Consider the following 14,447-nt stretch of genomic DNA (forward strand, 5'->3'; position numbering starts at 1 on the left):
GTTGCTAATATGTAAGAAATGTCTATTCTCTGAATCTGTAATATATGGTGCATTCAATACATCACACATCTCCTCTCCAGTGCTGTTAACATACTGATCCCCTACAAATATTCCATGATATAAAGTAACATTGTCATGTTTTTATGTTGGTTTTACCAAACTCATAATCACATATTTATTTAACATAATCTGAAGATTCAAGTCTGTTCAGCAGTGTATTTGTATAAAAATTCTGTGGCTGTATGTTCCTTTTTTCAAGATTTTTTAAAAAAAAATCTTTTTAAAACAACTATTGCATTTTCTTACAGTAGCCAGTAAAATAATTGTCATAGTTGCATGTTCTGTTTTTTTTTATTCAGTTTTCCTGTAGGTGATGCAGCAAGACTGAATCAGTCCCTGGCAAACATAAAAAAGGATGAACTGGAAACCTGGACCATCTCGTCTTAACAGTGCTCATTTTGAAGAAAATGCCTTCACCATGGACTCAAAGGTTAATAAAATCTATAACTATACAAAATGTGTTGTGTTATAAAAAACAACATTAAATAAAAAGTTCCTCATTCTTTTGTTATGCTTCTATATGGAAACTGTCGCCCGAGGAGCACATGAGTTCCAACTATTTTCAGTTTTCCATGTATTCATGTGAGGTCAACTGGGAGAGGTGCAAGACACAATATTTTGGTAAGTACTGGCACAGAGGTAAGTGAATCTCCAGGTTTGTCAAGCAAAGTGTCAGGCAACGGTAATTTTGGTCAGACACTTGCAAAATCCAACCACAGGATGACATCTGCCGCCAGTACTGCCATCTTGATTTAAAATGACATACATCTGGATGACACTGCCGTAACAGTGGATATTGACAAACAGGACCATAGTTACATGTTATCAACTATGTTAGCAAAACCGGACCGTATTCAAGAGGATAACTGCTGCAACATTAAGTCTTAAAAGTCTTTAAAGTGGAAAAATCAGGCTTCAGAAGAGACGCTAACAAAATACATTGTTGAGTTTGTAATCAGGTAGCGGAGACGACGTCTGGGTTCAACACTTTATTTCAGGTTTTACAGCGGCACTCCATCCTTTTACCTCTCTCTCTACTTTCTTCTTCTCTCCTCTCTCTTGCCCAGGCTCATTAGTGGCACCCCTGGTCTTACAGGGTAACATCAAAGTACTAATTTTCTTCCTTTATTATAGAACCTTGTAAACACAACATCTCCCCCTTTTCTCAAATAATACTCTCTCCCTTGCAGCACAACATGAAACATTCAACAGCCTTTTACTTTTGAGGCAATTAGTAACTTCAGAACAGTTTTATATATATCCTGATAAAAGAACTGTAATGGCAAAGTAAACGTGCCCCGGATCAACGCTGAATCAAAAGGAACAAACATGTGCCTTCTTCTCAGCTCATTAGAAGTCACAGCTGGAATTAAAGATAGGTAATGAAACTCAAATGCACTTTTCATTCACAGTCATTTCTCACATCTGCATATTTCTCCTTTCTTTTTTACCTCTGACCTTTTTCATAATCAAGTCTTTTGTCCATCTTGGTGGTTGTCTGTCCCTCTGCAGGGTGGGACGTGTAGCAGTCTGTGCTGAGCTGATGTTTTCCGCCTCTGTATCAGCTCTTTGCGTGTGTTTTGAGTTCTCTGGGACGAGTGAGAGACGTGCTGCATTCCATCTTCTCCCATCGCTGAGGATGAAAGAACTCTCACCCGTCTGCTGCTGTACCTCCAGCGGGTTGGTGTATTGTGGCTCTCCTTTTCCCACATGGAATGGCTTCCGTACTCTCACTGAAGCACCCATAGTCACTATAGTAGGTTTAGCACCTCTCTTTCTGTCTGTGTAAAGTGCACTTCTTTTCTGTGTCAATGTTACTTTGGATCTGATGTGGTCATATTGCCCAGCATCCTTCGGTGGTGGCAGGATATTGAGTTTAGTCCGCATGGCTCTTCCTCTGAGGAGCTGGAAAGGGGACTCACCGGTTGTAGCATGGGGAGTAGCTCGATTATTTTGAAGCGGTTCTGTAATCACAGTTTTCCATGGTTGCTGAGTAGCTTGTGCTGTCTGTATGGAGTCCTTCAGGACTCTATTAAAGCGCTCCACACATCCATTTGCTTGAGGATGATAGACGCTTGTCCTGATGTGTTTTATGCCCCTTTCAGCGAGAAACTTAGCAAAGGCAGCTGATGTGAACTGTGGACCATTATCAGTTGTAATTTCATAAAGATTTCCTTCACAAGCAAAAATAGAAGTCAGGAATGCAACCACTGTCGCAGTTGAGGCATTTGGTGTGAATGCGACTTCAGGCCACTTACTGAAATAGTCGACTAGTGTGATGGCAAACCTGCAGTCATAGGTTCCTTGTTCAAACGGACCAACAATGTCGACAGCAACATGTTGAAACGGACCCTCTGGGAATTTGATGGGTTGTAACGGTGCAGGCGAAACAGCTGCTGTCTTGTCACATGATTGGCAGGTTGTGCATGTGGACAATATTTAGTGGACCAGCTCATCCATGTTTGGCCATTAATATAGATCTCTCAGGCGTTGTTTGGTTCGGACCATGCCTTGATGTCCTTCATGGGCTAGATGCACTACTTTTTCACCCTGCGATTTGGGAACGATCAGCCGTGTTCCTCTAAATATCAGCGGTGACTCTGCTGCCAGTTCATGTTGGACCAGGAAGTAGGGTTTGACGTCATCTAGTAAGGATTTGCATACTTTCAGCCAGCCCGAAAGAACGATCTGTCTTAGTTTTGTTAATTCAGGACAGTCTTCACATTCTGCTTTGAAGTCAGCCAGTGGAAGCGTTGTTAGCTGAGGAGAAATTTCAGCAATCTCTGTGATTAAGTCCTGTTCAGAGTCTTCACTTGTGTTTGTGGTATGCAGGGGAACACGGGACATACAGTCAGCGATAACATTTTGGCTTTCTGGACGGTACTCTAAGTCATACTGGAAACACATCAGTCTGGCTGACCAACGTGCTATCCTCATGCCAGCTCTGTTCATCCCCTTAGTACTTAACAGGGTGGTGAGGGCCTGGTGATCAGTTCTCAGAGTAAATCTGCGTCCCCATATGTACTTCCTCTATCTTTCGATGGCCCATACGCAGGCGAGGGCTTCTTTTTCAATTGTTGAATAATTCCTCTCGGCTGGGGACAGGGTGCGGGAACCAAAAGCAACAACCCGTTGCTCATTGTTTGAGTTCATCTGGGTCAGAACAGCTCCAAGACCATAATCTGACGCATCAGCGGTGATGAACGTTGGCAGATTTGGGTTGAAGATTGCCAGTGCTGGGCTTTTTAGTAGCATTTCCTTCAGTTTGTTGAAGCTTTCATTTGCTGTATCAGTCCATTGAAGTTCAGCCGTCTGACTTGTCCGAAGTAGCTTATGGAGTGGTTCAACCACAGTTGTATAGTTTGGTAGGAATTTGCTGAACCACAAAGTCAAGCCTAAGAAGGAACAAAGAGCAGCCATGTCTTTTGGTGCAGGAGCTTTGGCGATGGCCGTCAGGTGGTCTGGGCTGGGGCTTAGGCCATCCTTGGAAATGACGTGTCCCAAGAACAGAATAGATGTCTTTCCAAATGAACTTTTGTTGAAGTTGATCTGCAGACCGACATCCTTCAGGCGTTGGCCCAGATAGCAAGGAAACATTGAAACAATGTTGAGTCAATATCAGGCTGTGTCATTGAATCAACGTTGAAGTGTGACGTTGACCTAACGTCACTCTTGCACCCTTTTTTAACGTTGAAACAACGTCAGGTTTTGATGTTGAATCAATGTTGAAACCTGACGTTGATTCAACGTTATATTTTCTAATACTGCTGACATTGAAACAATGTCAGATTCTGATATTGAAACACTGTTGAGCTATGGTGTTGATTTTCCACGTCTTTCGCACAGTTGCTTTTTATTAAAACAACAGTTAAATCATGACTGGAAATCTACCTTTCTTTATAGGTATTTTAACCAATACTAAACTACTGCATGTTTCCATCAATACTTCAACCACCTAAACACATAATTGTACTTATTCCTTAAATTGGACACCCTTTATAAAAAAAACCCAAATGTCTCACAATGTATCATGTCAATATTAATATCCTAAAATAAGAAAGCATTGCATGTGATGTAAGAGAGAAAAAAAATAAACAAAAAAAGGTCAATAGGCATGTTTCGTTTGCTAAATACTTTATTAAAAGACAGTTTCCTATTTACGTTTATATGATTCACAGAAGTTTGTAATTTTTTTGCATGATGTGCGTCCTGCACCCACCCAAATGATCTGGGGCGTATCGGAGCCATTTCTGCACTGCTTGTGCAAAGACAAACTCGGACATAGAGTTTGCCCCTAACTGCTGCGTCAGGCTCCAATCAAGGCAAAGCGTCTCACCTATAGACACATTTTAAGAGATGGAATTAGCGTGTCTCATGTCTTAAATGTGTAGGCAAGTGCTTGTGTGTTTAATCAACAGGCCGTTGTTATGTATTTAAATCACATCTGACAGTTATTACAATTTATAGTTACAAAGTGTACATAACCTTTATATACTTACCATTGCCTTATTTGCCTCTTGTGATTGAAGAGCTGGCTCTGCATTGTTTAGCTCCTCAATGTTGTGCAAGGGCAAATCCAGAGGCAGTACCCCAGCATCTACCGATTCATTGCGGATGGCTCTGACCTCCTCACGGAGTTCATTAACAGCTCTCGTCAGGTCTGACAGAAAAAGAAATTTTTTTTTTAAGTATTTAAGAATACAGACAACTTGTCAAATGTTTCCTTGTGTCACACACAGATATGTACAAAGACACTAGACAGTATTTTATTACCTGGTATTTTCACTCGAGGGGCCTGGGGAAACCATTTTTTGGTGGGCTGCTCATCCTCTGAGTCACTATATGTGTACAGGGGATTTGGTCTAAAGAAAAAAAGTTGAAAGCGGTCATAAGTAATTACAAATGTGCTTTTGGAATATTTTTTCCTAAAGTTACAGTTTGATTTATAACAACACACACAGGAAACAGATGTGCAAGAAGGTACAGTATACAAGGAATTTTTGAAGTGCACAAGTGTACACGGCTTTGCATTTATAAAAAGTTTACAAGCTTCCACTTTTTGGACTATATTATGTGGTGATATTGCAGTATGCAAGCACCACAGATATGTATAAAAGACAAGATCATAAATTCTTAGCAATCAAAGATATGTTTGTGAAATAAAAAAAAGTTTTACTTGTGCTTTCTTTTATGACTGGTCTGAGTTTCAGCTTCGGACTGAAGGTCAGACATATCACAGTGTTCACTTAGATATTTCTGAAGACTGCGTTCTGCTTCGTGAAATGTGTCTGGAAGTACAAACACAATGTATGGCCAGACATAAATTAGGACACGAAAAACTTGTTATTGTTACATTTATACAACACCAATCCAGATGATACCCACCATGGCTTATCAGAAGTCGGACTGGTGCATAGGTGAGCCATGTTGCACCAGGATGAACTCTCCTCTTTACTGTGTCGTGGATCCTGAATGTGTCTCACGGAGGATATGGAGGCCATGACAATTTCTCCCCATTTATCCATGATCTAGGGACTATTTCTGTACCACCAGTGCTAAACTGCACAATGCACCAGTCTTTCATTTTTATCTTTTTTTTAATTTGGAGTCCTTTTTTGCCCTGTCTAGGATAAACAGGAAACAGATAATTACAATATATTTCATAGTCACTACAAAACTTGATCTATTGATTGAACTAAATAATAAATAATAGCTTAAAATGTATATAGGCAACAATTACAAGCAAACCCGTATATGTAAGCATTTAAACACTGAAGATAATAAAATTAACAGTATTTTGTCTAAGTCTGCCATTGTAGGAATTCATGGCACCGAGACAAAAACATGGCGCACAGTGTGGCGTCAAAATAGGCGCACACCTTTGACACTGCGTTTTCTCCGTCTTCCTCGTCCACACGTAAATGCTAAACGCAGTTTACGTGTGGACAAAAGGTGCAAACGCAAGTTAGGTGAGCGTGCAGCGTAAAGTTAGGTGAGCGTGCAACATAAAGTTTGAATTGAGTGCGAATCGAAGCGGGTGCTCACCAATCATTAAAAGTAACAAAGTCATTGAACACATTTATACAGTTACCTTTACATTTATCAATCATATATCACAGATTTACAATTGTTTGTAGTACTATGCTAAAAAGCAACTACAGAGCGAAAGTCTGGGTCAAGCGCCGAGGCGACGGCAAGAACAAAGGAACCCTCGAAGCGTTAAAGCTAGCTTTGTAAGGGAATATAACGGAAAAGTATGAAACGAAAATGTTTTCTTTGTTGATAGACTTTGTTTGCAGTGCAATTTATTTGTTGCCGGATTGTAAGATGAAAGTAGACACAGTTTCGGGCTCCCACATTTTATCCGAAACTTTACATTAACAAGTTTTTTTTTTTTTGTTTTACTGTTATTCAAATGCAACCGTGGAAATAACTAATAGAACAAAAGTCATTCATTCTTACCTTATACTAATCGTGGTGCAGGCCAGTGCAGTGCATGAACTGATGCCTTCTCCGGTCAATTCCGCTGAGAGTAAATCTAATGTCCCGCTCTACAAGCTCTACAACCAAGACAATGGTTACCTGGAGGGATGTACCAATGTGATAGGGGTGCTGCGGAATAGTCCAAGTGGTAGCAGCTTTAATTTCCCGCTCAACCATAAATCGATGGTTTTTCAACGTGATTGTTGTCACCTTGTCAACTATAAATAGATCAACAATCAACGATGACAGAACAACAGTGAATCAATGTTATTTCAATGTCAGTGTAAGGTTTCATCAGTATTTCAATGTTGTTTCAACATTGGTTTTGTGTTGACATTTCAATCCTGACGATTCTGATGGTTCAGATGGAAAATCAACATCTGTTCAATGTCTCCTTGCTATCTGGGGGATGACAGCCTGTAATCATTCATCATGCTCTTCTCTGGAATGTCCATACACTATTATGTCATCCAAGTAGTTCTGTACTCCTGTCTGGTCTCTTAGGACTGTTTGCATCATCTTTTGGAAGGCAGAAGGGGCTGAAGCAAGTCCAAATGGGACTCGGGTAAATTGGAAGAGTCCTTCATGGGTTATGAATGCTGTGAGGCTTTGGCTATCAGGGTGAAGAGGCAGTTGATGATAAGCTGAACTTAAATCAATCTGGCTATAATGTGTAGCCCCAGCCAGCTGTGTGAACAAATCCTCCATGTGAGGAAGAGGGTAACAGTCCATGATCACACTCTTGTTAGGTTCACGCAGATCCACACAAAGTCTTAAGCCTCCCTTACTTTTTCTTGCAACCACTAGAGGACTCACCCATTCAGCTGCATCCACTGGTTCGATGATGTCTGCTTGGAGTAGACGTTTAAATTCAGCTGACACCTCCTCACGTATGCTGAGTGGTAGATGCCGCAGTTTTTGACAAACCGGCTGTACTGTCTTGTTCACTTGAACTTTGTGGATGAACCCTTTAACAGCTCCGAGGTGATGGGAAGAAGAACAATCAATGTTATTCACCATGCATGTTTGTTTACTGGCTGGTGATCCTCTTGCAGGATCCTCTCCTTTGTTGATGACTTTTCCAGCAATGATATCAATGTTAAGTGCTTTAATTAAGTTCAACCCCAGCAAAGGTGATCCATCATTAACTATGAAGAATGATCCTGGCACTGTTCTGTTATTGTTTGCAACCCTCACTGAAGCCTGTAGGCAGCCAATGACAGGCACGTCACCTTTTGCATAAGTGACAAGCTTAACTTTCAGTTCAGTCAAAGCACAGGGTGGAAAATGTTATTAGTAGATGGCTTCTGGAAGGATAGATACTGAAGCTCCTGTATCCACAATTAACTCCAGAACCTGAGAGTTTCCCTGTGGTGTTTCAATGTTCATTTTGCATGTAATCTTATCACATGCTGCAGTCATCAGTTTGTGATCATCAACACATAAGACTGTAAACTCGGGAACAACTACTTCCCTGACCACTACTACAGCTGATTTACAAACTCTGGCGAAGTGCCCTTTTTTGTTGCATTCATCACATTTTACTTTTGCTGCTGGACAGTTTTTATCATTAGCCAGGTGTTTCTCAGATCCACATCTGAAACAATGACGCTGTTACTCTTTATCATTTGCCTTTTTGTGCCATTCTTTAGATGTAGGTCTACGGGCTTGAGCTGGTCGCGCTCCTCTTTTTCCCTGAAGACGTGCGTCCTTCACCTCCACAGCTTGTACTGCAGCAGTCTGGGCTGTGGGCGCAGTAGAGAGGAGTGTAGCATTCCTTACCGCAGCCTCCACCTGACACGTAATAGTAACTGCCTTGTCCAATGTAAGGTCCTCCTCCAGCAGCAATTTATCTTTAACCCTCTCAAGGCAGACGTTGCCGATTTGAGACAGTTAAAAACTAACAACCTGATTACCCCACATACATATTTTATCAGTTTTTTTTACTCAGAAGTACCACTGCAGGACTTGGTTGTGCATTAGCAACAAAAAACTTAATTTGAGCCTGAGAGGGTTAACAACACTGAGATTAGCATTAGCAACAAGTTGATCCCGAATCATTTCACCCTCCATTACTCCAAAACCACAATGGCACAGCTAGCGCTCTGAGGGCGGCAACATACTGGGTTACAGTTTCATCAGCCCGCTGAACTCGCTGTCTGAATGTGTGCCTGCATGCCACTACATTCACTTTAGGGACAAAATGGTTTTCAAGCGCCGTCATGGCTTCAGCAAACGTTGTACCTTGATTCAGCAGTGTGTAGAACAGTCGTTGTCCCTCTGATCCCATGTTTCTCCGGCCATGTTTCTCCCGTGGCATCTATCGCTAGCATGTAGTTCTCAAAGAATTTGCACCACGTCATAAACGGTATCGGCGGCTCACCTGCACGTTGCAAAAAGGGCGGTGGGCTCGGTACTGAAGCGCTCATCCTCGTCGCCAATTTGTTGAGTTTGTAATCAGGTAGACGACGTCTGAGTTCAACACTTTATTTCAGGCTTTACAGCGGCACTCCATCTTTTTACCTCTCTCTCTACTTTCTTCTTCTCTCCCCTCTCTTGCCCAGCCTCATTAGTGGCACCCCTGGTCTGACAGGGTAACAGCAAAGTACTAATTTGCTTCCTTTATTATAGAACCTTGTAAACACAACATACATGAAATAGCTGAGATTGCAATGCCAAAGGTCTATGCCAGGTCTGGGCAACTCGAGGCCTCAAGTGCTGGTGTCCTGCAGGCATTTAGATTTGTCTTTGATCCATCACAGCTGATTTAAATGGCTAAATGACCTCCTCAACATGACTTGAAGTTCTCCAGAGGCCTGGTAATGAACTAATCATTTGATTCAGGTCTGTTGACACAGAGTGATATCTAAAACCTGCAGGACACTCGCACTTGAGGCCTGGAGTTGCCTACCTGGTCTATGCGTTTAAAGACAAAAGTTAAAAAGTGTCATCAAAGAACTAAAAGCTGTTGATATCAAATCAGTGTGCATCTTTGCCTGAGTCAATCAATGAAGTGCCAAAACACATATTGCGTTAAATACAAGAGGGTAAAAAGTCAGCTAAGTACTCTGAGGAGCAGTTTTCCACCACACTGCACTTTTGCCACCATACCCCAAAGGCATATGAGTATGGGAATGAGAATTTTAATAAAGCGCTCCCACCCAGTCACACCATCTGCAATTGGTACAGTAGTGTCTCATTTGATCCTAGCTTTACTGTAGCATCTTTTAAAGAACTACAAAGTCATGTATAGGCAAACAGAGAACAAGGAAAGGAAAAGGTGTGTGCTCTAATGATGGATGAAATTTACATCCACAAGATGACAGGGAACCAGTAGATATATGCACTGGTGAAATTGACGCTCTCGCCATCCAGGCCTTGCTCCTCATGGACCTAAAAAGTGCATGTGATCCTGGATACATGCCATATGCTAAAGCTTCTTCGTAATGCCTTTGCATCTTCTATGGAATTTGAGACAGAAGATGGGAGGAACACGAGGTGAAAAAACTTAACCGTCAGGGGCAAGTCTGTACTGGTACAGATTGTAAAACATCTTTTATAACACATCCTTTGCGTGAAGTCATTTTGTTGATAATCATTCTTTCTCAGTGCATTGTCCACCAAGGTTTAAACATTTTTATTATAATTATTTATAATTCTAACATCATCTGTCACATATTAATAAAAGTAGCAGTCTTCCAGTATAACCTGCTTTCGACGTATAAAGATGTTTGTTTACAAACTGGCATGCTGTTAACTGTCAGGGTCCAGTAATTACTGTACCAGTACGGTACCAGTATACATTGTAGTCATTCTTTCTCAACTCAGTGTCTGCAAAGCTTTAAACGCTTTTTTAAAAACAGATAATTAATCACAATTCTAACATAATTTTAGTCACATGTTCATAAAAGTAGTAGTCTTCAGACACACCCTGATTTTAATGTATTTAAAGTCCTCATAGCGTGTTTGTTTTTTTTTTCTTCCTTCTACGAGCTGGTACAGAAACACCGCAGAGAAGAGGGTGAGGCTCTCTGAGAAACTGAAGTAGCAACAGCGTGACACAACATGCCCTGACCTGTTAACTGGAGTTTTTACTCTTTAATGCAAATCTTTCACCACTAAAACTTTAGGCAGCGCTGCTAATCATATGATGGTCCTTGAGTTAGCTTTGGAAATTCACATGACACAGAGGCCTCTGGACAGGAAAAAGTATTAAGACAACCATGGAAGTATGTGTTTTAGATTAATGCTGTTGAGAACCAGTGATCAGTGGTGTATTTGGACTTCTTTTGGACTTCTTTAGGGTTGGTGAATCTCCCGCACAACTATGAAGATGCAGCAGAAGCTCCAACAGTTGATTCTGTTCATCTGGACATAACGTTTTGTGGAAGAAACGTTTCTTCACTCATCCAAGTGACTTCTGCAGTCTCAGCTGACTGCAGGTTCACCCAATCTTATAAACAGTACATTTGCATAATGACTGAAACCAGCCAACTGAAAGAACAATGGGCTGGGAGGTGGAGACTCTGTTGTCCTGCTGGGAGACTTCAATGCTCATGTGGGTAACAACAGCGAGTCCTGGAGGGGCGTGATTGGGAGGAACGGCCTCCCTGATCTGAACCCGAGCGGTGTTTTGTTATTGGACTTCTATGCAAATCACAGTTTGGCCATAACGAACACCCTGTTCGAATATAAGAGTGTCCATAAGTGCACGTGGCACCAGGACGCTCTAGGCCGCAGGTCGATGATCGATTTTGTAATCGTATCACCAGACCTGCGACCATATGTTCTGGACACTCGGGTAAAGAGAGGGGCTGAGCTGTCAACTGATCACCACCTGGCGGTGAGTTGGATCAGGTGGCGGGGGAGGATGCTGGACAGACCTGGTGCACCTAAACGCGTAGTGAGGGTGTGCTGGGAACGTCTAGCAGAGGCCCCAGTCCGCGAGATCTTCAACACACACCTCCGGCAGAGCTTCAACAGCATTCTGAGGGAGACTGGGGACATTGAGTCCGAATGGACCATGTTTAGCGTCTCCATTGCCGAAGCTGCTGCATTGAGCTGGGGCCGCAAGGTGGTTGGTGCTTGCCGTGGTGGTAATCCCCGAACCAAATGGTGGACACCAGAGGTGAGGGGAGCCACCAGGCTGAAGAAGGAGTCCTATCGGGCTTGGTTAGCCTGTGGGACTCCAGAGACAGCTGACAGGTATCGACAGGCCAAGCGGAATGCGGCTTGGAGACCGGAGGGTGTGTTCCAACTACAGGGGGATCACACTCCTCAGCCTCTCTTGGAAAGTCTATGCCAGGGTGCTGGAAAGGAGAGTTCGTCCGCTAGTCGAACCTCAGAGACAGGAGGAACAATGCGGTTTTTGTCCTGGTCGCGGAACACTGGACCAGCTCTTTATCCTCTCAAGGATACTTGAGGGTGCATGGGAGTTTGTCCAACCAGTCTACATGTGTTTTGTGGACTTGGAGAAGGCATTCGACCGTGTCCCTCGGGGTGGGAGGTGCTGCGGGAGTATGGGGTGTCTGGCCCATTGCTACGGGCCATTTGATCCCTATACAACCGTTGCAAGAGCTTGGTTCGCATTGCCGGCAATAAGTTGGACTCGTTCCCAGTGGGTGATGTGCTCCGCCAGGGCTGCCCTTTGTCACCGATTCTGTTGATAATTTTTATGGACAGGATTTCTAGGCGTAGCCAAGTGGCAGGGGGCTTTCACTTCGGTGGCCTCAGAATCTCAGCCTCAGAATCTCACCTCTGCTTTTCGCGGATGATGTGGTTCTGTTGGCTTCATCGGGTGAAGGCCTCCAGCTCGCACTGGAACGGTTTGCAGCCGAGTGTGAAGCAGCGGGAATGAAGATCAGCACCTCCAAATCTGAGGCCATGGTTCTCAGCCGGAAAAGGCTGGAGTGCCCACTCCGGGTCGGGGATGAGTTCCTGCCCCAAGTGGAGGAGTTCAAGTATCTCGGGGTCTTGTTCGCGAGTGATGGGAGAAGGGAGCCGGAGATTGACAGACGGATTGGGGCTGCAGCTGCAGTAATGCAGACGCTGCACCGGTCTGTCGTGGTGAAGAGGGAGCTGAGTGTAAAAGCGAAGCTCTCAATTTACCGGTCGATCTACGTCCCTACCCTCACCTATAGCCACGAGCTGTGGGTAGTGACCGAAAGAACGAGATCACGGATACAAGCGGCAGAAATGAGCTTCCTCCGAAGGGTGGCTGGCCTCTCCCTTAGAGATAGGGTGAGAAGTTCGGCCATCCGGGAGGGGCTCAGAGTAGAGCCGCTGCTCCTCCACATCGAAAGGAGCCAGCTGAGGTGGTTCGGGCATCTGACAAGGATGCCTCCTGGGCGCCTCCGGGGTGAGGTGTTCCGGGCATGTCCCACTGGGAGGAGGCCCCGGGGCAGTCCCAGGACACGCTGGAGAGATTATATCTCTCGGCTGGCCTGGGAACGCCTTGGTGTTCCCCCGGATAAGCTGGAGGAGGTGGCTGGGGAGAGGGAGGTCTGGGCTTCTCTGCTTAGGCTGCTGCCCCCGCGACCCGGCCCCAGAAAAAGCGGATGAAGATGGATGGAAGATGGATGGCGTCTCAACTGCTCCAATACTCCTGACACATACGGGATCACTACAGGTTTTTGCTTAGGCAGCGGTTGTCCTTCTCTCCTGGATCGGCTGGAGCTTTCTTTTGGCGCCTTCCCAGCTTTGACAAAAGTCCAGCTGGAATAACCACATTTACTCAGGGCTTTCTTGATGTGGTGTTCTTCTTCTTCCCTGGCCGCTGTGTCTGTGGGGATGGTGTTCGCTCTGTGTTGTAGCGTCCTAATGACACCCAGTTTATGCTCCAGTGGATGATGAGAGTCAAACCTTAAATACTGATCTGTATGCGTAGGTTTACGGTACGCATCAGCTCTCACAGTCTAAGAAGGCTAACCTGGCACTTTTCATATCCTCCCTGGTGAATTTGATGTGTTGGTCCACCGAGTTGATGTGATCTGTGAAATGTGGTACGTGCTGAGATTTGATTTTCACCCAGGTGTCATCCACATATCTGAACCAATGGCTTGGTGGTGTTCCAGGGTAGAATAACAAAGCCCTCTTTTCCACTTCTTCCATATACAAATTGGCCACAATGGGTGAAACTGGGGAGCCCATGGCACACCCATGTTTCTCCCTGTAGTACTGACCCTTGTATGTGAAGTCGGTGGAATGAAGACACAGTTCCAAAAGCAAACACACTGAGACAGACCCAAACTTTCGTCCGTAGTTGCTCTGCTTCCACTTCTGCAATATTGTTGTTTCAAATTGCTGTTTCTGTGGCTTTGATCAGTTTCACTAGCGGGATTTGTCTCGGTGTGACAGCAAAATTCAACCCTTTAACAAGGATGTTTTTCTCTGTTTGGGTGAGCTGCTTGTCAGACTAATTCTTCACCCACTTGTCCACATCCTCGATGTCGCATCCTTCTCTCTTCTGGCCACTCTCTGCATTTTGTGGTGGTTTCCGACGTATACCAAGTAAGTCAAACTTCCCTTGTTGCTTGGTCTTAGACTTCTTGTGCTGTGCTAGATGAGCCTTCTCAGTAAAGTCAAACACCTTTTTAAGAGTATTTTCACCTAGAAGCATTGTAAGTCTCTGTCGGATGACTGAGCATGCATCAAGATGCAGCAGAAGTAAAAAACCCAACTACCAACAGATGTGAAACACAGGTGTGGGATTTTATCACTTTTTTTTTTCATTTTCTGTTTCCCTTTATGTAATTTCTGGAATATAGTGGCCAGAAGTTATTTACATACATCCAGTATTCCTATCCTATCCTGAAGAAACCAAGATGGCGCCGCGCATGGATGCCCTGGTGCTTCAGTGCGTTACTTTTGTCTTGTTTTTGTGCATTTCCTCTGTGTCTGGGAAC

General features: G+C 43.8%; 2 protein-coding genes across 3 annotated transcripts in view; one reads left to right on the forward strand and one right to left on the reverse strand.

Annotated features, from left to right (window-relative positions):
- Positions 1-14,447, forward strand: part of LOC309705469 (nuclear GTPase SLIP-GC-like) — a 154,780-nt gene that overhangs the window by 58,867 nt on the left and 81,466 nt on the right. The window lies entirely within an intron of this gene.
- Positions 3,904-7,460, reverse strand: LOC309705495 (uncharacterized protein). Its single transcript, XM_082531378.1, has 6 exons — positions 6,523-7,460; positions 5,446-5,684; positions 5,237-5,348; positions 4,834-4,922; positions 4,560-4,720; positions 3,904-4,396 (listed from the first exon to the last, which is right to left on the reverse strand). The coding sequence occupies exons 3-6, from the start codon at positions 5,290-5,292 to the stop codon at positions 4,367-4,369; spliced, it is 336 nt and encodes a 111-aa protein (XP_082387504.1). The 5' UTR covers positions 5,293-5,348; positions 5,446-5,684; positions 6,523-7,460; the 3' UTR covers positions 3,904-4,366.

This window comes from Aulonocara stuartgranti (assembly GCF_965226115.1).
Source record: "Aulonocara stuartgranti genome assembly, chromosome: 4".
NCBI lineage: Eukaryota > Metazoa > Chordata > Actinopteri > Cichliformes > Cichlidae > Aulonocara > Aulonocara stuartgranti.

Bases quoted from the DNA above. Each gene is read 5' to 3' on its own strand.
- LOC309705495 (XM_082531378.1), bottom strand. From the start codon at position 5,292: ATGTCTGACCTTCAGTCCGAAGCTGAAACTCAGACCAGTCATAAAAGA. The intron at 4,923-5,236 runs GTAAAACTTTTT...TTTTTTCTTTAG, and splicing joins AGTCATAAAAGAAAGCACAA to ACCAAATCCCCTGTACACAT. The intron at 4,721-4,833 runs GTAATAAAATAC...TTTTTCTGTCAG, and splicing joins CCCTCGAGTGAAAATACCAG to ACCTGACGAGAGCTGTTAAT.